Source organism: Gossypium hirsutum, chromosome D05 (genome assembly GCF_007990345.1).
Source record: "Gossypium hirsutum isolate 1008001.06 chromosome D05, Gossypium_hirsutum_v2.1, whole genome shotgun sequence".
NCBI lineage: Eukaryota > Viridiplantae > Streptophyta > Magnoliopsida > Malvales > Malvaceae > Gossypium > Gossypium hirsutum.
The window spans coordinates 14,981,356-15,005,300 of NC_053441.1; the positions used below are offsets into that span (position 1 = coordinate 14,981,356).

The window sequence follows — 23,945 nt, forward strand, 5'->3', positions numbered from 1 at the left end:
TCAGTAAGACATTTTCCATAAATTGGGGCCTAATTTTACCCGTGTTTGTAAAATATTTTCTTTTAGTATTTCATTTTCCACCAACCAAACGCCGAAAAATTCGAAAAATATTTTCCGGAAAATATTTTCCACCAAACAAATGGAGCCTTAGTAAATTCTCCAACCATCACATCATAGAATTTCATAAAAATAAATTTTAAACCTTCCCATTTAAAATTTAATGATACAATATATTTGATACACAAAACTGTAATGAACCAAACCATGCCATATGATTAAAAATAAGTTCTAGAAGTTATTTTTAAATATAATTATATGAATTAATACATAATAAATATACTGTCAATATTCCAAACTTAATCATATAAACCCAAACAATCTTCGCAATTAGAAATGTAATGAGAAAGGACCATAAAAGTAGGCCCCTAACTCCCAGTTTCTAGCTAAACCAAGGAAGTATGGTTTTCAAATTTCAGTTTATGGGGTCTCTGTACATATTATTTGGGCCTCACTCACAGCCACTGCCCTAGCTCAGACCCGCTATGTAATGGCATGCATATTGATTTTTATTCTGGGGGGGGGGGGGTGCATTCAAAGTCACTGTCTCATATATGCAGTAAGTCAGTTTATTTTTCACGAATTTAAAATTTAATCATTGTATTTTTATTTTTAAAAATTTATTTTTTTTACTTTTTAAATTTTAAAATTTAAGTTCAGTTATCAACCTGCTAAAATTACTAAAGTGACATTTTGAAATGATAATAAAAATACTCACTTGATAATCATGTAACTAAAAAGATGACATTACAATAAGCCAGAATTTAACAAAATAAATTTAATATCTTAATAGTTGGATTTATATTTTGAAATCTGAAAAGTAAAAGGACTAAATTCATAAAATAAAAATATATAGGTTAAATTCTAAAATTACGAAGAATACAAATACTTATGACATATTTTTAACCGTAATATAATTACATCCATTTTTTGTGAGATTTTTTATATTCAATAATAATTTTTCATATTCACTATGATCGCAATGGGCTGAGGCAGATTTTTACCCGCCTTGATCCTGATTCGAATTTTCACTCCCAAACCTCAACTCCTATCCAACCCTAACATTTAAAAAAAATAAACATTCTCCAACTTGACTATAATTTTCATAATAAATTTGGTTCGATTTATTTATTTTTTATTTAATTGCTTCAATTTGTTTTTTTGTGCTAAAATCTTTGCTATAAAACAATAATTATTCATTAAATGATATGCTGAGTTAGAATATAATATGTATATTAGAATATTAGTTACATGCCTCGAGTGCCGGGAATTGATGGGTTGCATGTGTTTTTCTTCCAAAATAATTGGAACGTGGTGGAGAGAAATGTTTGCCCATTTGTATGTCATATTATGGCGAGGCGCCATTTAGATGGGTGGCTCAACAAAACCATTCTTGCTTTGATACTAAAGAAGAAGGTTTCGGAATCAATACAACAATTTCGTCCAATAAATTTGTATACAGATCATCACAAAAGTTATTATGAACATATCGAAGCGTTTACTCCCTACTTAGGTCTCTCTAAATTATTACAGTTTTGTTCTTATACGATGATGTATCATTGCCAATAATATCATTCATTCTATGTATACAAAGTTGGGAAACAATAGTGGATAGACATCAAAACTAACCTTTGATCAGTTGCATGCATACATATTAAAACATTGAATTTTTAAAACAATTTTTAAAATCCGATTTTACTGTAAACGTACAGTGTCAGTGGTAATATTTATAATTCCGTTGAAACACAAAGTATTCCAAGGGGTTGAATCCAAAAGAAGAGGCGGTTGAGCAATAACTAACATACACAATAGAGTCTAAGCGACTACTAATACGATTTTTTGGTACGACAATTCATAAAAAGATGAGTTTGCAAGAAAATTAAATATTCTACTCTATGGACCAAATTGCAAGAAATGTAAAACTAGAGGGACTATCCAACAACTAACTAGTGGGGGTTGGTTGACTTCGATGTGGTTCACCAAGTCTCAAAATATGGACATAAATCGCGTAAATTACCGAGTGATTCCATTTTATCTTCCGATCTCAATTTTACCGACTTAGACCAATTAGGTCTAATTTATCTTCTGATCTTGCCGGTTAATCCGAAACTAACGAACGGGTGCGCGACAATATTACCTTCTAGTCTCACTTTATCTTGATATTCACTTAGGGGCATCATTATCTAAGGTCTTAGTTCTATTCAAATTAGTCCAATTTGTTACGATTTAGTCATTTGTCAAAAGGATGTTAGTTTACCCACATCTCCATCAACCAACCTCTTTAAAGGTTTAACTACACATGCTTAAAGTAAGAAAAGTAAACATAAATATGGAAAATAAGGCATCTATAAAAGTAATGCTTGAGAAAAATATAAAAGTTAAAATTTTTATGTAAGAAAACTTAAATAGCATGAAACCAAAAGCATTTAACAAAAAAAATCAAATGCAAGAAACATAAAAGGGACAAGCTTTAATAGATTTAAAGTAAAATAAACTGAAATATATTAAACTTGTAATGGCCTAAATTCAAGGTTATCGGAACAGTGGTTTCGTAACCACAAATCCGATTTAAAGAGAAATTTATTTTAATATTTTTGCATGAATATTGATATGATAGGAAAATCGTATGAAAATATCGATAGAAAAATTTTACCGATTTAGTGGTTAGTTAGAAAAAGAAATTATTGAATAAATTGAGTAAAACAAGGTATTGAGACCTCGATATCATAAACCTGAGTCGGAAATATTTTTATAAAAATTTATGAAGTGTTAGTAATATGGTATTAAAATTTCGTTAGAAAATTTCTACGTTTGGGTAGTAAATTAAGTGAAAAGAACTAAATTGAAAAGGGTGTAAAAGTTACTAGAAGGATTAAATAGCTCAATTGTTAAATGAGGAGGGACATAAATTGCAAATAAGCCCAAAAAGCGATATTTTGGGCAGCATAAGCTGAGAAAAATTAGGAGAATTGGTGAAATAAGGGCAAAATGGGAAAATAACAAAATTTACTAAAATAAAATTGGGACCAACTTGTAATATCTAGAATTCTCTTCATATTTTCTTCATTATCATCAGCCAAAAACGTCCTAAGGGTTTATTCAAGCTGGTATTTCATAATTTTTGCACCAAGTAAGTTAATCCTTGCCTTTTTCTTGTAATTTTCTTCATTATCTAGACTTTGTCATGTATAGAGTTTCTAATTTTCTCCACAAGGCTATTGACGTTTTCTCTGTAAGCACCTCCTACAACACATTGTTCGTGATACACAATTGAATTGTTGATAGAGCCTTCTCATCAAGCTCTTCCCATTTTGATTGCTTTAGATTTTCGGGCTTTTTCCCGGTAACAACCTCTTTTAATTCGCTCTGTACTAGAATTATCATCATCCGAACTTACCACAAACTGAAATTTGTGATCCCGTTGAAATTTTGGTATTAGTATATAGAAGGAATTGATAAAAACTTTGGTTATATGTTTAATTATGTATTAGTCGAATATGAGATCATTGAATTAGTCTTGTATATGACCTTTGTTATATATTTCATAATAGGTAATATTATCATGTATGGATTCGATTTTGGCTAATTTAAGTGTTAGTCAAAATGGTTGTTATGTATCATGCATATATCTATATTTGTGATGAGTTAATGAAAAAGGCGAATTGTGTTTGATAGATGGGTTTGGTTCTTTGAAATGTTTTGCCTTGTTAAATGTTTGAGTTAAGTTGATAGTGACCATTGTTAAAGCATAAATATTAAATACATTTGCATTTGGCTCAAGCTTTGGAAAATGATCAAATGAATAGTAACATATGTTAATTATTGATAATGAGTAGTTTGAGTGCATGCCTATATTCGGTCAAATAGTATGACATTATGGTGATGTGTTTGTTTTAATATTTAATGACATGTAATATTTTTTTTATTTAGTATTATTATTTATGCAAGTAAGTTAAGGAAATTGGTAATTATATTTTGAGGTATTACTATATATACAGTGAGTAATGCTAGTTAATAGAACATGTTTCATGAATCTTTGCCGCATATAATACTAATCAATGTGTTTCGATACATGCTATATTAGATGGTAATAAATGCATGATTATAATGTAATATTCAAATTTTATAAGGTGATTAGTTAAAAATATGAAAGTTGTGTATTGTCCGGTAATGCCTCGTTACCCCATTATGGTGGCGGATACGAGTTAAGGGTGTTACACTATAACATTCTGTCTTTATATGACCCAACTTCTTTCAGTAGTTACATATATTGTTATGATTCCTCGACTTCGATCTTGACTTAGATTTGTTCTGGCCTAAATCCTTAGACTGTTGTCTGCCTCTAGCAACCAGAACTGGGGATTGACTAACAAACTTGCTACCCGAACCTAACTCATTATTGAGTTTTTCCTTATTCGACAAGTTACCTTTCGCATCATCAAATGAGAGTTTATCTCTACTATAAATTAGGGTCTTCTTGAAAGTTTTATATGAATAAGGTAAATAGCACAATAATAGGTTAGTCTGATCTCCATCATCTATGTTAACCTCGACATTCTTCAAATCGTTCAAAAGAGTAACAAATTGATTGATGTGACACTTAAGGTTCTCACCTTTGTCCATACTGAACGTGTATAGGTGTTTGTTTCAATACTAATCGATTAGCTAAAGACTTTGTCATGTATAGAGTTTTTAATTTTCTCCACAAGGCTGTTGACGTTTTCTCTGTAAGCACCTCCTACAACACATTGTTCGTGAGACACAATTGAATTGTTGATAGAGCCTTCTCATCAAGCTCTTCCCATTTTGATTGCTCTAGATTTTTGGGCTTTTTCCCGGTAACAACCCCTTTTAAGTCGTTCTGTACTAGAATTATCGTCATCCGAACTTACCACAAACTGAAATTTGTGATCCCGTTAAACTTCTCAATATTGAATCTCATTGTTGCCATCTTGAATGAGTCAATCTGCGAAAGTTAAACCAAGCTCTGATACCAATTTATTAAGGATAAACTCGTAAAAATAACGAAAAATAACGAAAAGAGAAGAAATTTGGACACACAAATATTTATGTTAAAAACCCTCAAAGCGAGAAAAACCATGGGCAAAAGAGGTACTCTAAACCCAACCTCAACTATTTTTAATTTAATTCACTCCAAATTTGATTTCAAAAATAGATAAAATCAGTCTTCCGTTTCAAAATTTTTATTTCGTTAATGTAACGTTTAATCAAGAAACTTCTTACCACTCGAGTTGACAACTACGCAAACTCTAGAGGTTTACTAGAGGGTAAAATAAAATAAGGAATCTGGTATTATTATTTACATTAAATATACAATTCATTTATCCAACCCATATATGACACGTTACTTTGACCTCCTGATGAAAAACCAAGGGCATAAAAGCTTTAACAGGTTCCATTAAAAGGGAGAAGAAAAATAAAAGAAATATTTCCTTTTCTTTTATATATTTAAAAAGAGAAAAACATTGAAACTACTCCTCTGTACACTCTCATCTCAGTACTGAGATTAATCAAAAATGGAAGATCCGAAGAGTTTGGTTTCTTCGGAGAAAAGCACCGGTTCTTCGAGCTCGGTTTTGGGCACGATCCAAGGCCTTCCCTATCGGACCAACCAAATCACTGATTCTTTCAATTCGGTTCTAGCCATGATTCAGGGCCTTCACAATCATCATCATGATCATCATCGTTCAAATCGGACCAATCCCAGTTCTCCTCAGTTCCCTTCGAAACAACCCAAATATTGGCCAGTTTTCGGTCCTCCCGACGAGGACCTGATCAGCAGTTTACCAGATTCTCTGTTGCAGGAAATCCTTTGTTTTTTACCCATCGAAGACGCTATCAAAACCAGCTTTTTGTCTCGACGATGGAGGTCTCTGTGGACCCAAATGCCCACCCTTTCATTTACTCGTGAATGCTTTGCTTCCAAGCACGCTAAACGTGCTGCCTTCGTTAACGAAACGCTGGCGCGCTTCATTGGTCCCAAGATTAAGAATTTCCTCATCAACTTCAAATTCGATGAATTCATGGATGCTTCCCTCGATGAATGGGTCCTTTTTGCTACATCCCACCATGTCGAAAAGCTCTCTCTGCTTCTCGATGGTGGGTTCCTTTATGCCCCGTTTGCTGAGTGTAAACCTTACAGTTTGCCTCAGTTTCTGTACGTGAATTTTTCTCTGAATGTGTTAATTTTAAGACAATGTGTTGTCTCACCCACCAGCCAAGTTTCTTGGCCAAGCCTTAAGGTCTTATCTATAAACTATTCCAGGTTGGATACGGAGGCAATTGAATATGTTCTGTCTGGCAGTCCCAATTTGCAGAAATTGAAATTGCATAACTGTGGAGGGGTTAATCGAATCAGTTCCATGAGTTTGGAGGTTCTTGTGGTGGATGCAATCTATGAGCCTCATGAGAAAAATGAGTTAGTGACACAGATTTCATGCCCAAATCTTCAGTCATTGAGCCTGTCGGGGTATATGTACCGTCGAACATTTAGACTGATGCATGCTTCGTCTTTATCAAAAGCCAATCTGAGTTTTGTGATGACCATTGACAAAAAAGATAAGTATGATTGCAAAAAGCATCGGTCCATCTTGAGGGACCTCCTAGAAAAGCTTTGCCATGTTGAGGAATTGACCGTCGGGACTTGGTGCCTTCAGGCAGGTTCACTGGCTCACTATTCTCTGTACATGCATGCTCTACACTATACATATTCAATTGATTTAACTATGTACATACATCTTTAAGAGTTGAAAGTCCAAAGAGATCCTCAAAAAGGCTTTGAACATTGGGGATTTACCATTCGTTCTTACTTTGTTGATGTCATGTTGCTTTTCCAAATTGAACTGTCATCAATCAACATGTTTGTTTTCATCTTGATATAGTTCCATTACATTCTAATGATCATTTTTTCCTTTTGTCTTGTTGTGAAAGGTTTTATCAATATGGGAAATAAAGGGCATATCTTCTCCATTGTCGAAACGCCATTGTTTGGTACTGGAAACTGAAATATGTGAATGGGATATTCCTGGGATCGTGAATCTGCTTCACAGTTCACCTTATCTGAATAAACTGGTGATAAATTTGAATTACTGTGACAACTCTAAGGTAAACATCATGGCTTCTCTTTCATTGAATATATCAGATATGCTGCATATTGAACAATGGGAAATCAGTGAACACTAAATAGTGGATTAATGACCTTGATTCAATCTGATAATGGATTAATGAACATTAAAAGGTTTCCTCATTCAATGCAAGATTTAAGACAAAACCAAGAAATGGCAATAAACTTCAAAGCTTTCTTGTATCCATACTTAACAATCTGAGAACATCTTTTATATGATGTTGTGCTTCAAAAGACATCAGATATTGTCATTCCAATTAAACTAAACTTGCAAGTTATGTTCTTTCTATATGTTTTCTAATTTCATGCTATGTTTCCTTCCTATCTTGTTTGAATACAATTTCTGCTGATGTTATTTCTTTATGTTTTCTCATTTCTATTTCTTTTGACAAATATAATGTTTTATTTCTTTTCAAGTTCCAAGGACTGTGAAGTATGAACAATAGGCCCTAAGACTGGTATAGTTGGGCCAAGTTAAAAGACAAAACAAGAAATTGAAAAGGCCCACTGAAAGTGGGTTTACTACCTAACAATTAATGGAAGATCACAATTACATGCTCTTTAGAATGCATATTATGATTGATGAAAGACACATAGCACCTAACGACACACACAGTCTTGCTTGAAATTCTCTAATTGTGAAGACCTAATGTGTACTTTTTGTCTGGTTGTAGTTTGAGTTTGATCAGACCTTTTTTGACTCTTATGAATTTGATGGAGTGGAATTCCTGGCTTCAGCTAACTGGATTTTCAAGTGTTTTCTGCAAAGTCTAGAGGATATTGAGCTAACTGGTTTCCAATCAAGTTCTTGGGGGTCCGAATTTTTAGTGAGGTTCATGAGATTTCTGCTCAACAACACAAAAGTGCTCAAGAAGGTGACTATCTATGAACAGGGTGGCACTCTTCTTGAATCCTGGCAATTTTCTGGACCAAACATGAATCCTGAATTGGAAAGTGCTAAGAGAAACCAGATTCTATTGATCCTGTCAAGTGGCTTTCTCTTAAATGCCAATATCCCAGATCTTAATTCTTTCAAGGATTTCCTTTTATAAATCCAGGTTTTATCAGAGTTGGTTCTTTTGATAGATGAGATTTATCAGGATCAGGATTCAAATCTCAGCGTCTGCAATTTATTTGCCTTTTACTAGTTAGACTAAGTCTCCTTTATACCATAAAAAGAATAAAATTCCTTTTTTCTTTCTTTTTCTTCTAAATTACATCATAGATGCAATTTCGTTTTCTTTAAACAAAATAGTAGTTTAGCCTGAACTGTGGAGTTAGAACTCAGAAGAAGCATATCAGGATGCCAAACCATTTCTTGGTATGTTTGTAGTGTTGGACAATGACGGGAATGTTGAACCTTAGCAATATTTTTAAAAAAAGAAAGAAAAGAAAACTGTTTTTTTTTAATTGGAGGGAGTATATTTCTATTTGAAAGCACAAGAATTTATTTATAGTATAAATTATGAACCAGAAAGAGACGGGCAATAAAAAGACCAGACATCAAACAGAAATAGCCTGCCCTGTTGTAGTATTCTTAAAATTCTAGGTTCTGTTGTGACACATCCGCTTGAAGGCTTACGTGGCTTGACAAGTAATTCATTAGCAGAAATCTCCAAGAGAAGCTCCAAACTGAATGAAGCCGGTGGTCTGTTCTGTGATCCTGCTTTTATTTGGTATACTGATTCGTGGTTTTCTAAAATGAAGTCATTCTTATTCTTGGAAAATGAAATATATATATGTTTAAAAAATTATTTAGTTGATAAAATAAAAAAAGAAAGAGTTTTGGAAAATGAGAATATAAAAACTTAAAAAAAAATTAAATCGGAAAAATTGAAAACAAATGTTTTAAAATTTAATTGATGAATATATATTTTTTCAACATCCAATACTTATCAAATCCTAACTTGATTTCAGTCCACCTTTTTTAACAAAAAAATTTATTTTATTTTATTTTTATGTGGTCACTTATGTTTATTTAAACTAATTCTATTTTACTATTTAATAAAAATATACTTTAACTAATTACTATTATTTATCAAATTCTGATTTTTGGAATGCTCACAGCAGAACACAACCAGTATGCCAAGAGATGCCGAGTATTGTAAAAAAAAATTAGTACTAAATTTTTTCATGATTGAAAATAGTTTTTTTTTCCTTTTTCATTTAATAAACATATTTTTAATTTTTAAGAAATTTAAAATATAAATTTTAAATGAAAAAAAAACCACAATTTATTTTTCAAATCAAACGTAGCTTAGATTTGAATTTCAATATTTGACGTAAAAATCTGTAACTTGATTCTCCTCTATGGTATTGATGATAAAAGTAACTTATTGGTCGTTGTCCAATGTCCACTACGGGCATATGTCCAATGCCACTACGAAAGTTAGGCATATGCTAAAGACGAAAGGAGAATATACCGTTTAATCTTTTCTATCTACATTCCAAATACTAAATCCCATAATCTATGTCAGTAACATATTTTATATACTTTTTCTTTTTGCAAATAATAAATGTATCAATTTTTAATATCAATATTTGAATTTAAGTTGGGTTCATTTTTTTTAATTATTTAAATTTGAATTGCAACGATGTTACTTGTTGTAAGGGTGTGTTTGCAATGAATTTTGTTGAACAAAATCATGTTTAAGTATATTTTAAATATCTTATATCTTTTTTTTTATTTTCTTGAAAAGATTATTTTCACATTTTTTAAATATATCAGGTTCATGTTATATATATTTTTTATATGTTAGTTCAAAACCTTTTTCATTTATTTAAAAAAAATTCAATTATATTAGGTTCATAATCTCTTTTACCATTTCCTTTTTCTTATAGGAAGAAAATAGGTTGGTATTATAAATGTATATGATGAAAATAAACAAATTTTAGTACTATGAAAATAGATAGATTTCACAAAACTAAAGACATTAGCCTAATTTTAGGGGTTTGTTTATAATTAAAAAAAATTAAGTAATGGATTTAAGATATGTAATTTCTTTCGTATATTATTTAAAATTAGATTATCAATTTAAAAAATAAATTATTGAAATATTAAAATAAAATAAATTGAAAAAAAAATCTAAATTTAGTATAGATTGTTAAAAAATTAATTTTTTAATTTTCCAATAAACTACCAACTTAAAATTGAAATATCTACAAAAGAATACGTAGGGACAATTATTGTCCCAATGCCATAAAAAAACAACTTTATTCGTGTTAAAATAGATTTGTTGAAAGTGGTTAACAATTTTTCTTTCTTTATAAAATACAAATGGATAATCTCAAAATTATACAACAACTTTAATTCAATTTGTAATTTGATACATAAATTTTGATTTAGTGCAATTATATACACAAAACTTCAATTGTAGTTCAAATGTATAAGTGAAACTTTAATTTTAATTCAATCATATAAATTTAAAGAAATAAGTACATCAATTTATTTTCATATTGAATAAATATAATTATTTATATATGTAATATATAAATATAAAATGATGTTATATCAATAATTATGATAATAATTTATGAAAATTGAATGAAATTAAAATATATACATAAAATTATATAAAACTAAAATTTATTTATAAAATTACATATGAAATCGAAATTTATAATTTATATATACTATTGAGATTTACTCCATGAAGTTTTTAGAAGAATATTCCATAAAGGGAAAAAATATTTCCTTTTCTGTTTTATATTTTGTTGACGTGGATTTTTCATATCGAAAGTCATAAAGTTCTCTCCGAGCAGACAACCAAGGAAAGAAAAAGGCAAAAATCCTTACCGAATTTTCTGGCCATTATAAATAACCAGAAACACAGGCCTCCGTGAATTGAACTCACCACCATTAACAATCGACTACTACACCGCGCCTCCATTTCTTCTTTGATCAGCGCCAATTAACTCTTCAATTTTCTACCGTAAGCTTTTCTTCTGAAAATTATTTTACTGAATTTTCCTTTAAAATTTATCTTGATATCTAAAAATATAGATAATAGTAATATTTGCAGTTTATCTTAAATTACAGTTTTTTTTCTTTTCCTTTTAATTTGTGAAATTCAGGCCTAAGTTCAATGTTTTTCTTGTTAAGAATTTATCTATTTCGATTTGCAAGGTAATTAATAAGTGCTTCTTTCGCTTTTCAGCGGTAGTATTTCGAGATTAATGTCTGATTGCTGAAACATCGATGGCCAAACCTTTGAAGAAGTTGGTTTCATGTGTTATTCTTGATCTGGATGGTACACTTCTTAACACTGGTAAGCTTAATTTCTTCATATTTCTTTGAAATTTTGTTCTTTTTTCTGCTTCTTAACACGTTTTGGGTTGATAGCTTTTCTTCTCTCCCCCCCCCCCTTTAAATGCATTTTCAGATCACCCGCTTTTAGTCTCAATTATATGAAATAAAAGAATATATGTGCACACAGACATACTTTTGGGTGCTCCGATTATGGACCCAATTTTAAAATATTTGAGACTATTGCTTTCTTGATGTTTTGCAACTATTTGCTTTTGAGTATTGATTTATATAGTAATGATTTGTTTTATTTTCATGATAGATGGTGTAGTAAGTGAGGTTTTAAAAGGATTTTTGGCTAAGTATGGGAAACAATGGGATGGAAGAGAAGCTCAAAGAATAGTAGGTAAAACACCATTGGAAGCTGCTGCAGCTGTAGTGGAAGAATATGGTCTTCCTTGTGGAAAGGAGGAATTTCTTGCAGAACTTCATCCAGTATTCTATGCACAGTAAGTCAGGTTTTATGTGTTTGCTGTTAGGCGTGGAAATAACTTGAACTGGTACAATGTTGAGGCTCTTATTTATGTACTTTGTAATTGTAGGTTGTGCAACATTAAACCTCTTCCAGGTGCCAGTCGGCTACTTAAACATTTGAGTGGTCATGGTGTGCCCATGGCTTTAGCTTCAAACTCTCCAAGGGGAAGCATAGAATCCAAAATTTCTTATCACCAAGGTTTTCTTCATAGGAACTTCTAGTGACTCTTGAATCTCTTATTGGAGCTGTCTACTTAACCTTTACTTTGCAGGTTGGAAAGATTATTTCTCCGCCATTGTTGGTGGTGATGAAGTGACTGCAGGGAAGCCAAGTCCTGAGATGTGAGTTGCATCAGTATATGGTCTGATCTTCTGTTAGATATATTTTCTCTAATGTGCAAATAAAATTCTAGCTTTTCTTTTTTGTTTTACCTTATAAAAGTCTAACACTCTCGATTTCCTATTAAAGATTCCTGGAAGCTGCTAAAAGGCTAAATAGAGAACCTTCAAGCTGCCTAGTCATTGAAGATTCTATGTAAGTGGCTTCCACCTTTATTAAGGTTTCCTGGCTAATATGTTCTCTCTTTTGATGATGCTCTATTAGTTACACTTTCCATTTTGTAATAATTTAAGTTAATTTTTTACCCAGAACATGCTCTGTATCTATTATTTTGTTCCTTGAAACAATTCCTTAATTTTTTATACTAATTGTTCCTTGAAATAATTCATCTCGTTATGCGCACAAGTATTTAAATGTTCACGATAGCAGCTGGTATTTTTTTTTATTTTTGCAAGAGAAATTATAGCTCTAATTAATTTATATGGAGGACAAAATGAAATGAAAAAGGTAGAAAGAAAGGAACTCTAGCTGTCTCAAGTCCCTACTAAATTTCATTGCTCTAGCAGTCCTTTTGGCAACTTAGGAACATTTTGAGCTAGCCTTTAAGTATTGAAAGCATGCCCTATTTTTCCTGACTTATTGTCTTGCAACGTTTAGATGTTTTGTTGTTTTTATTAATTAGCACTAGCAACTCATAAGCATATGACATAGTTTTTTCTTTCACTAATACTGGGAACTTGCATTGCCAGGCCAGGTGTTACAGCTGGTAAGGCTGCTGGAATGGAAGTGGTTGCTGTGCCATCTGTTCCAAAACAAGCGCATCTTTACACCTCTGCAGAGGAAGTGATAAACTCTCTGCTTGATTTGCAACCTGAAAAGTGGGGCCTACCTCCATTTCAAGACTGTAAATCTCTTGACACCTACATCTTTGTATTACATCATGGTTAGTAACCTTTACTTGTAAACAATAATCATGAGAAAATGGTGTTGTGATTGCAGGGATAGAGGGAACTTTGCCAACAGAACCTTGGTATATCAGTGGTCCCGTCATTAAGGGATTTGGCCGTGGCTCAAAAGTTCTTGGGATCCCTACAGGTATATAATAAACTGTTTGCTAAGCTAGTCTCTGTCTTTACGCTATTTTGGCCTTTGTGTGGGAAGAAATCACACAGATATCTACCTGTAACTCAGACCCCTAATAACTTAAAGAGTCTTTGAGCCATGTTGCTTTGTTATAACATCCAAAGTCTTAGACATTTGTTCCTATTTCGTCTGTTTTGTTTCATCCAAAGTTCTTGGGATCCCTACAGGTATATAATAAACTGTTTGCTAAGCTAGTCTCTGTCTTTACGCTATTTTGGCCTTTGTGTGGGAAGAAATCACACAGATATCTACCTGTAACTCAGACCCCTAATAACTTAAAGAGTCTTTTGAGCCATGTTGCTTTGTTATAACATCCAAAGTCTTAGACATTTGTTCCTATTTCGTCTGTTTTGCTTCGTATCCTGTTCTCTTACGTTTCTTTTTTCCAGCCAACTTGTCACCCAAAGGTCACTCAAGTCTCCTTTCAGAACATCCTTCAGGGGTATATTTTGGTTGGGCTGGATTGTCTACAAGAGGTGTTTATAAAATGGTCATGAGCATCGGTTGGAACCCATATTTCAACAATGCTGAAAAGACTATAGTGAGTGCAATAATAACTTGGATGTTAACCACTGTAAGTCTTTATTAATGATTGTAACTCTTTATTTTCTAAACATGATTCATGCTGCAGGAACCATGGTTGCTTCGTGAATTTACAGAGGACTTCTATGGTGAGGAATTGCGTCTTGTCATAGTCGGCTATTTACGACCCGAGGTATCATCCAAAATAGTTAGCATGCCTTTGCAGTTGTCCCTCCCTCCCCCAAAGTTGTGCTTTTTAGTGACAAGTTTTGCATGCTAACAGGTTAATTTCCCATCCCTCGAAAGCCTGATAGCGAAGATTCATGAGGACAAACGAATAGCAGAGAGAGCCCTTGATCTTCCATTGTATTCAAAGCACAAGGATGACCCATATCTAAGTAGTTCTTTGCACAGTGAAAGCAACCATTCATGATCTACTGGATTTTCAGTTTTCATTTGGAAAGAAACTAATTTGTGAAAATATTGTTTCCTTCTTTCATGACGAAGCCATTCAATACGAACACAAGGGCCATCAGCCTTTATTTTTAGATTGGATGTTAAAGAGACTATGAATATAGATCAAGTTTTCAATCTGTTGTATCAGTCGTTATTGTCATATGAAAATATCATTTGCTCCCCTCCGTGCACGTTTATATACTATTTTCTTCGTTCATGTACTCGTATTCATATGGCAAAAAGTACAGACTTTTTCTTCTTTTTGATAATCTACTCTGTTCATTATACCTAAATAAAATTTTAACTTTTAGCCCAAATAATTTTAAATGGTATTCAAATAAGTTTTTAAAGCTTATTATAAACCAATATTTTTATCTAGGTATAATAAAAGTATAAGAATTTACTTAAAAATACTCAAAGAGGACAAAAGGGAAAAAAAGGAGTGTATTGTGGCGAAATATGCAATTCAATTAAAGTTTAGAGGTTTCTAAGCAAATTAAGCCAAAAAAGTCAAAAACCTAGAAGAAAAGAGAGGATAAAATTGACAATTTCTTTTTTACTTTGTTCTTAGAACTTTTTTTTGATCACATCAGTCCATAATATTCTTTTTTTTTTAATTTGGTCTTTGAACTTAAAATATTCATTTTCAATTCGGTCTATGAACTTAAATTCTGTTAAAGTATGATGATGTGACATTTAAAGATTACTCCACATCATTACTTGAAAATTTTAAAAAATATTTTTTTGTATATTAAAGATTTTATATAATTTTTTTTGAACTTTTAAGTGATAATGTGATACAATTTTAAAAGTTACACGTCACCAAACATGGACAAAATTCAAGTTTAGAGATCAAATTAAGAATAATAACAAAGTTTCAGGACTAATGTGGAAAAAATATTCTGGGGCCAAATTGGAAAAGTTGTCAAATACAGGGATTAACTATTGCTTTATCCAAAAAAAAAAGTAGTGGCCGGAGTGGCAAAAAGACGAGACAAGTAGACAACGCCACACTCGCGATTCCAAGCTCCTCTTTCTCAAAGCTTTAGTGTTTTGGCGGCAAAATGGGAGAAGAGGAGCGAGAAGAAGAGAATCAGCTACCAAGCTCCCAAATCGAACCAACGGAAACCTCAGAATCTCCAAAGCAACAGGAATATGAGTGGCCTAAGATTAGATTCAATGTTCCTCCCTACAGAACTTACCACTTTCATAATCAGTTCAGAACTGGTCCCAACCCTAACAATTTTCTCAAAGGCGTCAAATGGTATTTTTCCTTCCCCTTTTTCCACCTTCTCCTATTCTCTTTTTCCCCCATTTTATTTTGAGTTGTATGGGTTTGGTCTTTTGCAGGTCTCCTGACGGCTCCTGTTTTCTCACCAGTTCCGAGGATAATACTCTTCGCCTTTTCTACTTGTATTTTTTTCTAGTACTTCTTTTTAGCCTTTCTTTTATGGTTTATTTCTTGTGGATTTTTATTAGTTTTTGTCTTCAAAATTTATTATTAGGCCGGATGATGGAAGCGCTGATCAAATTACTGCATGCTCTTTAGTCTCTGAAGAAGGTAAATTTCTTATGTACTCCTTATAACAGGTTGTATAGGAAAAACCAGTGTGGCTCTTTTTAGATTTAGTTTAACACTGTGGTTTTACTTCTATACGTATAGATTCCTATGCTGCGCAACTTGTTGTGAGTGAAGGGGAATCTGTTTATGATTTCTGTTGGTATCCATATATGTCAGCTTCAGGTGCTTTTCTTATTTTTTCATTTCTTTTTCCAGTAAAGTTCTTTAGTTCTATTTTCATTTGCGGTTTAAATCTAGTCCTATGCGACTGCAATGTTGTTCAATGTAGATCCAGTTACCTGTGTGTTTGCTACCACTACCCGTGACCATCCGATTCATCTTTGGGATGCTTCTTCTGGCCTGGTAATCATTCATTTCGATCTCATATTTGCATTTATTGAATGAGATAATGGTTTATCATTGAAAGACTTCGATAAAACTTGATGATTATGTTGTATCTAGCAGCGAGCAGGCAGAGTTTTATTAACCATTTGCATTTACTAAATTTGGTATCTTAACTTTTACAGCTACGTTGCACGTACCGAGCTTATGATGCCGTGGATGAAATCACTGCTGCATTTTCAGTTGCATTTAATCCTGCAGGGACTAAGTAAGCTAAAACATCCGCATAAAAGCATCATAATTTGCTCAATTTCTTTTCTGTTGAATTGAGTCATATGTTTTGAGCTTGAAATTTTTCTCTTGAGATTTTTGAAAAATATAAAATTTCAAACTTATGTTTTCTCATGTACCTTGTTATTCCCTTTGGGGAATGCTCCACTTTCAAAGGAGTTTAATCATAACATGGGCATTTTCACTGGCTTCCACTGATATTGCATTCTCTATTTCTTTATTCTTGTAGGGTATTCGCTGGCTACAACAAATCTGTTAGAGTGTTTGATGTACATCGACCTGGTAGAGATTTTGTACAATATTCAACACTACAAGGGAACAAAGAAGGTCAAACGGGTAATTTTTGTACTGAGCTAGTTAATGATCGCACTGAAGCTAAAGCATATTGTAATGATCTTAGCATTGGACTACAGGTATTATATCTGCAATTGCCTTTTGTCCTACTCACACTGGAATGCTAGCGACGGGATCTTACAGCCAGACTACTGCAATATATAGGGAAGACAATATGGAGCTCTTATATGTTTTACATGGACAAGAAGGTGGGATAACGCATGTAAGTTAGCATTGATTCCCGTCACATGGTTTTATTTATTATACTGGCTAGGAAAGGCAAAATGTTTTTCTTTTTCACCTTTGTTTCAGGTGCAATTTTCAAAAGATGGCAATTATCTATATACTGGAGCCCGGAAGGTAACATTCTCTACATAGTCCTCATTCCATATACAACCAATTAAATGAAAGGACAGATTTTGCTTGCCCTTTTCTTTTTCTTCGTTCTTGAGTGATACATACAATCTTTGTTGTATAATTAGAGATTATCCCTTTCTTATGAAATAATTGAAGGATCTAAAATGCATTTTGCTTTTGTATACTTTTATATGATAATAACTTAAAACAGTTCTAACGTGTTGATTAATTAAGCAATATTAATGTTTAGATCAATGCCATAGAAAGGTTGTTGTATCTCAAATCAGTCTTTAGAATGCTTGACTGTAGTGTAATTTTACCGGTATCTAAACCACCAAAAGTTAAAGCAGAATCCTTTCCTTGATCGGTTTCAAAAATGCTCCATGAATGGTATTATGATTTGTTATTTGTATGAATAACCCTGTTTTTTCATTCCCTTCAAACTTTCCATTTTGATGAAAGTTCTTATCATTTAAATTTTCCTGTATGAAAATACCCTAAATTGTAATGGCATCACCAATGCTTAACATTGACGGTGTCTTTTATCAATTCATCATTTAGGATCCTTATATTATGTGCTGGGACATAAGAAAAGCTGTTGAAGTTGTCTACAAGTAAGTAATTTAATCTTATAGATGCTGCTGCGAACTTTTTTTTAATTTTTATTTCTTTTGAAAAAGAAAGCAAAAACAAAGAAATATATATAGATTCAAGCAATCAAGTAAAAGAAATGAATTTGAGCACACTCGTATACCTCAGAAATGAAATAGTTTTGAATGCATTGAATTTTAATGCCTATAATCTTGTTTGTGGCTTCAAAATAACCACCATAAAAGTGGATATACCAATTTTTGTACGTGGTTTTTAGTCTTCTTGACTGTAAGTTTTAATTTATCATGCACACTTTTAGTGACAAAATTGAAGTCCATGTCTTATTTACACCTTGTTTGCAGGTTATACAGATCATCTGAATCTACCAACCAACGAATAGCTTTCGATATTGAGTGCTCAGGTCGGCATCTTGGTACAGGTGGCCAGGTAAAATTTTGTTTTTCATCCATTACTTCTGATCCATATTCTAATGTCAATGCATGATTTATACTCTGCTGATTTCTCTGAAAATTATTTCCAGGATGGTCTTGTTCATATTTATGATTTACAAACCGGGCAGTGGGTATCAGGCTTTCAGGCTGCAGCTGGTTGAGCATTCTGCATTTCTTTAGGAAGAAAGTGATTCATTTTTTCTTATCTTGAGAAATGATTGATTTCTTACCAGTTGTAATATAATCTACAGATACCGTCAATGGTTTCTCTTTCCATCCTTTCCTGCCAATGGCTGCCTCTTCATCAGGCCACCGAAGATTTCAAATTCTCGAGGACGACAATGAGGATTTGCAGTTGAGAGGTACTTTCAGTTACATCAATAACTACTCCTTTCACAAATTCTTGAGGACGAATAACTTATTATTATGGTTTTCACTCACTTGTTCCGTTTCACAAATACTTTTGCACTGTGACAGAATTATGGTGGTGTTTTTTTTCATAGACGCAAATGATATCTGTCAATGATGCCATTCTGTATTGGATGTAGGTGAGGAAAATTGCGCTTCTGTTTGGAGTTTCTCGTATGATGTTACTGCTGGAGAACAACCTTGAATGTTGGGTCATTTTGACGGTCAATGGGACATAGAAAGGGACCCCCATTTTTGTAACTAGGTGAACATGCAAGAATGTCATTTTCGTAATTATAGTACTTTGTCACATTTAATACAAACATTACGGCGGTTGAGCAAAATGTTTGTTTTCTTGGTTCAAAACATATGCCCATGGCAATGATAAGCGCCACCATTTATAACATTGTTGTGGTGGAATGTAATGTTTGATCTCAAAGGTACTTCCATTTCCCAAAAATATCAAATGTAAAACAACGCTTTGTCACTGCAAGTCTGACTCAACTCTATCTGTGTCTAAAACGCAGGAATTGAAGTCTGACTGATATTTTTTATAATGGGGCGGCTCCTAGAATTCAGAGCCACACTTGTCATAAAAAGAAAAACCAACCTTTTTTATTGATATTTTTTATTCTTCTTAGAATTATGTGTAGCAGCTCATTTTCAGTAAAATCAGAATAATTTCGGGATCACAAATTTGAGTCCGAAAGAAATTTTATTTTAATGTTATTTTATTATCTGCATTATAATTAAAATATTTTATGAAAATTTCATAAAGAAATTTTATTGATTTTATGTCTAATTTGATAAAAAGAACTAAATTGCATAAAATGCAAAAGTTGAGTTCTACTAGCTAAAAGTATAAAATAGCTATGAAATTCAAAATTTGAGGTCCTTATATGGCAATTAGACTATTAAGTGGAGTTAGTAAATAAGTATGATGATTCATCCATGGAAATTTAATTAAGGAAAAGGATGAAATTGGAAAATAAAAGATGAAAAGATGATAAATTAATAAAATAAGAAAATATCATCATTTTTCATCATCTTTCCCAAAATTAAATCCATGGAAACTGTAGTTAAGAGAAAAGAGCTCAAGCAAGCTTATTTAGCTTAATTGGGTAAGTATTCTTATTCCGTTTTTTAGTAATTTTCATATTTCCGAGATCGTAATAGCTTAATCTAACTATTTCGGGGATTAATTAGTAAAGTTATCAAAGCATTAAGGTTTTTTCATGTATGAGTATGCATGAATTATGAAATTTATGGTAGAAAATGAAAGGTTTTTGATAGGTAAACAACTTTTGTAAAGTGAATTTTTATGAAATTATGATTTAGGGATTAAATTGAAAAGATGTAAAATTCATGAAAAAATTCTGATTTTTGTGAAATACATGGGCTGTAAATGTTAAATATAAAAATAGGCTAGGCCTGGAATAAGGATTAAATTGCAGGAATTTCATTTTCCGAGCTTAGGGACGAAATCATAATTAATCAAAAGTATAGAGGCAAAATGGTAATTTTGTAACACCCCTTACCCGAGACTGTTTCCGGAGTCGAGCACGAGGCATTACTTAGCTTATCTTACCAATTCGGGGCATAAAAACTAGGTTTGAAAATTTATTTCATTATTCGCAGCAAATCTGTCCAATCGCGCAGCAGTTACTAAATTAATTATAACTTGAGCTACAGAACTCGAAATTTAATTCCGTAAATTTTCCCTGAAACTAGACTCATATATCTACTCACCATAAAATTTTTAGAATTTTTGGTTCAGAAAATTAGTACAGTTTATTAGTTAAAGTCTCCCCTGTTTCACCACCTGACTGCCCTGACCTCTAGTCACTAAAAATAAGTTTTCTCACTGTAGGATTTTCATATGAAATTCTTGTTTCTACAGAAAATAGACTCATTAATGAATCTAAGCATGTAAATTTAAACTCATAACCATTTTTGTACAATTTGCAATTATTTTCTAAACTCAGAACAGGGGACTCCAAAAACAGTTCTGACCCTATCTTACTAAAATTCACATATCTTAAAATATAAATTTCCTTTTTCTACACCGTTATTTTTCCATGAAAATAGACTCAACAAGCTTTAATTCCATATATCATTCACCCTCTAATTAATTTTATACTATCTTGGGTGATTTTTCAAATTCACGTCACTGTGCTGCATGAATTCTGTTTCTTTGCAAATTTTTATCCTTTCATGATTTCCATGCATAATTTATCACCTAATCTTTCATAACAACAAACACCTTCATCCTTAATCATTTTAATAACCATACATCATCAAATACTTACACATCACTCATTAGCAAAATCATCATTACAAACATACAAAATAACTAAATCCCTATACATGCCATAACTCAAACGTGTTTCGATATAAAATACCGAGCAGTTGTAGTTGATAGTGTGGACGATCTCCGACTTCTTTAGGATCCTTGAAGTAGCTTTGCAATACTATAAGAGAAAGAGAAATAAAAGAAGTAAGCATAAAGCTTAGTAAGTTTACTAGCAAATAAATAACAATATTTAACTTAAATAATTAAACTCAATGTCTATATCTCTAGTTTACTCTTTAGTTAATCTCATACTAGTTCTCTTACTTGTTTACTTAGAATACTTGTGTGCATAACTTACTCAATCCTTGCTGCATCGTTGAACAACAATTGATAGTATAATAAGTTCTTAAGTCTTACAACTTACCTGAGCTTGCCATTTACGCTTTAAACTGAACTTTCATGAACATGATTCGTTTACAAGCCCGTTGAGCTACATTGGAATAATAAGGATACTCGGGTCTCTTCTGATAATAACATGCCAAAGCCATGTCCCAGACATGGTCTTACATGGGATGTTCTCGTGATGGTGCCCATGCCATGTCCCAGACATGGTCTTATAGGGGACCTCTCATCTCGGTGCCAACGCCATGTCCCAGACATGGTCTTACATGGGACCTCTCGTCTCGGTGCCCATGCCATGTCCCAGACATGGTCTTACAGGGGACCTCTCATGATCTTAAGGATGCCAATGCCATGTCCCAGACATGGTCTTACATGGGATCTCTTTACCCAAATGTCATGACATTCGTATCCAGTACCATCCTTATGTATCAACGGGACTTTTAAATTTTAATTTTCTATCATTTCATGCTTGGATCATCATCAAATAAATTCATAAAATAAATTCATAATTGCTGGAAATTAACAGCATTAATAATAAATATTGAAATATTGCATTTATTTACCGTAAACTTACCTCGGTACCAATTATAGCCAAATTCACCAACTTAGTCTTCAACTTTATTCTTCCCTTTGTCTAACCTCGAGTTTCGTACTTCTTGATCTAAAATAGTAAATTTAACTTATTTAATAATCACATTCATCAAAACAGCCCTCGACTCTAACTTTTTCAAAATTACAATTTTGCCCCTAAACTTTTACATAATTACATTTTTGCCCCAAGGCTCGGAAATTAAACTTCATCTCTTATTCTTATGTTTTATAACATTTTGAACATTTTTCCCTTCTATGGCAACATCAAATTCCCACTCTAACATGTACTTATGAACATTAGGTATTTTTACCGATTATGTCGTTTTACTCGTTTTCACTTAAAATCGCTTAGCAAAAGTTGTTTAACATAATTTATAGCTTCATATTCTATCATAAAACATCAAAATAAACACTTTTCACCTATGGGTATTTTTCCAAATATAAACCCTAGGTTAAATTATTGCTAGAATAAGCTAAATTAAGCTACCGGGATCTCAAAAACGTAAAGAACATTAAAAACGGGGCTTGGGATCACTTACTATGGAGCTTGGAAGCTTGAAAACCCTAACTATGGCTTCCCCCTTGCTGATTTCGTTCATATGAAGAAGATGATGATTTTTGCCATCTTTTTCCCTTTTAATTCATTTTAATTACTAGATTACCAAATTGCCCCTAACTTAAAAATTTTCTATTTCACTTATCTCATGTCCATTTTTGTCTACCAAGTTACCAATGGTATAATTACCATATAAGGACCTCCAATTTAAAGTTTCATAACAATTGGACACCTCTAACATGTAGAACTCAACTTTTGCACTTTTTACAATTTAGTCCTTTTGACTAAATTGAGTGCCCAAACGTCGAAATTTTCGAACGAAATTTTCAAAAAATCATTTTGTGAAATTGTAGACCATCAAAATATAAGAAAAATAAAATTTTTCTCATCGGATTTGTGGTTCCGAAACCACTGTTCCGATAACCTCAAATTTGGGCCATTACAAATTTTTCCTAAGATGTGAATTAGATTGAATTGAATGTGAATTTTATTGAATTGAGTTAAATTTACTCGTACAGATCTGGATAGACCTAGTTCGGAATTAGATCGGGGAAAACAAAAAGTATCGAAATAATAGTCTACAAAACAAACATTATCAAGGTAAGTTCGTGAACTAAATTGTGTATATTTATATGTTTGAATTGAATGTTATATATGTGAATTGTGAAATTGTTATTTATAAGAAATTGATTACATATCCGAGAAAAACTGATAAATGTCAAGTCCCGTTTCAATAAATGAAATTCGATAAATACAGGATTTCTTGTATTGGTTGTGGTCCTGCATATGTTGCGGACACACCACAGCTCGAAAGAGCGTCTCGTTATAAGCCCTCTCAAGCTTCCTGTTATATGGTTCTTGCGAGCTTCCCGTTAATAGCTTTTCGGAGCATCCCGATTGGTTGTGATTCTGCATGTGTTGTAGACACACCACAGCTCTTATGAACGTTCTGATATATGGCTCTTCGTGAGCTTCCCGATTAAAGGCTCTTTGTGAACTTCTTGATTAATAATAGCTCTCCGAAAATTCTCGATATGGATCGCTTGAACTTTCCGATATATGGCTATCTAGAGCTTCCCGATTAATGGCTCTACAGAGCTACCCGTTATTGGCTTGCATGAGCTTCCTGATTATGGCTCTTATGAGCTTCCCGTTATAAGGCCCGGATAAGCCTCCTGTTACATGGTTCACATGAGCTTCCCGTTATATGGTTTGAAAGAGTGCTTCCCGTTAGTGCGCTCTTATGAGCATTCCCGAATATGAATTGACGGGTTATAGTTTTGTACACTTAATGTGTACTACCCGTGTAATAGCCCATTTTTGGTG

At 32.6% G+C, this 23,945-nt stretch overlaps 3 protein-coding genes across 3 annotated transcripts; all 3 read left to right on the top strand.

The window, feature by feature from the left end:
- Window positions 1-5,479: 5,479 nt before the first annotated feature.
- On the top strand, window positions 5,480-8,402 carry LOC107922878 (F-box/LRR-repeat protein At3g03360). The gene is made up of 3 exons (XM_016853083.2): window positions 5,480-6,734; window positions 7,009-7,182; window positions 7,876-8,402. Exons 1-3 carry the CDS (start codon window positions 5,595-5,597, stop codon window positions 8,251-8,253), a joined length of 1,692 nt encoding a protein of 563 aa, XP_016708572.1. The 5' UTR covers window positions 5,480-5,594; the 3' UTR covers window positions 8,254-8,402.
- Window positions 8,403-10,938: 2,536 nt separating this feature from the next.
- Window positions 10,939-14,623, top strand: LOC107922729 (bifunctional riboflavin kinase/FMN phosphatase). Its single transcript, XM_016852877.2, has 11 exons — window positions 10,939-11,133; window positions 11,359-11,469; window positions 11,770-11,956; window positions 12,050-12,180; window positions 12,254-12,323; window positions 12,451-12,516; window positions 13,071-13,225; window positions 13,321-13,416; window positions 13,854-14,005; window positions 14,096-14,179; window positions 14,270-14,623. The coding sequence occupies exons 2-11, from the start codon at window positions 11,400-11,402 to the stop codon at window positions 14,417-14,419; spliced, it is 1,161 nt and encodes a 386-aa protein (XP_016708366.1). The 5' UTR covers window positions 10,939-11,133; window positions 11,359-11,399; the 3' UTR covers window positions 14,420-14,623.
- Window positions 14,624-15,418: 795 nt separating this feature from the next.
- LOC107922889 (telomerase Cajal body protein 1) lies at window positions 15,419-19,270 on the top strand. Its single transcript, XM_016853094.2, has 14 exons — window positions 15,419-15,706; window positions 15,793-15,855; window positions 15,948-16,003; window positions 16,106-16,186; window positions 16,293-16,366; window positions 16,531-16,613; window positions 16,866-16,972; window positions 17,050-17,192; window positions 17,282-17,329; window positions 17,888-17,940; window positions 18,280-18,364; window positions 18,459-18,525; window positions 18,621-18,731; window positions 18,918-19,270. The coding sequence occupies exons 1-14, from the start codon at window positions 15,507-15,509 to the stop codon at window positions 18,980-18,982; spliced, it is 1,236 nt and encodes a 411-aa protein (XP_016708583.1). The 5' UTR covers window positions 15,419-15,506; the 3' UTR covers window positions 18,983-19,270.
- Window positions 19,271-23,945: the final 4,675 nt, after the last annotated feature.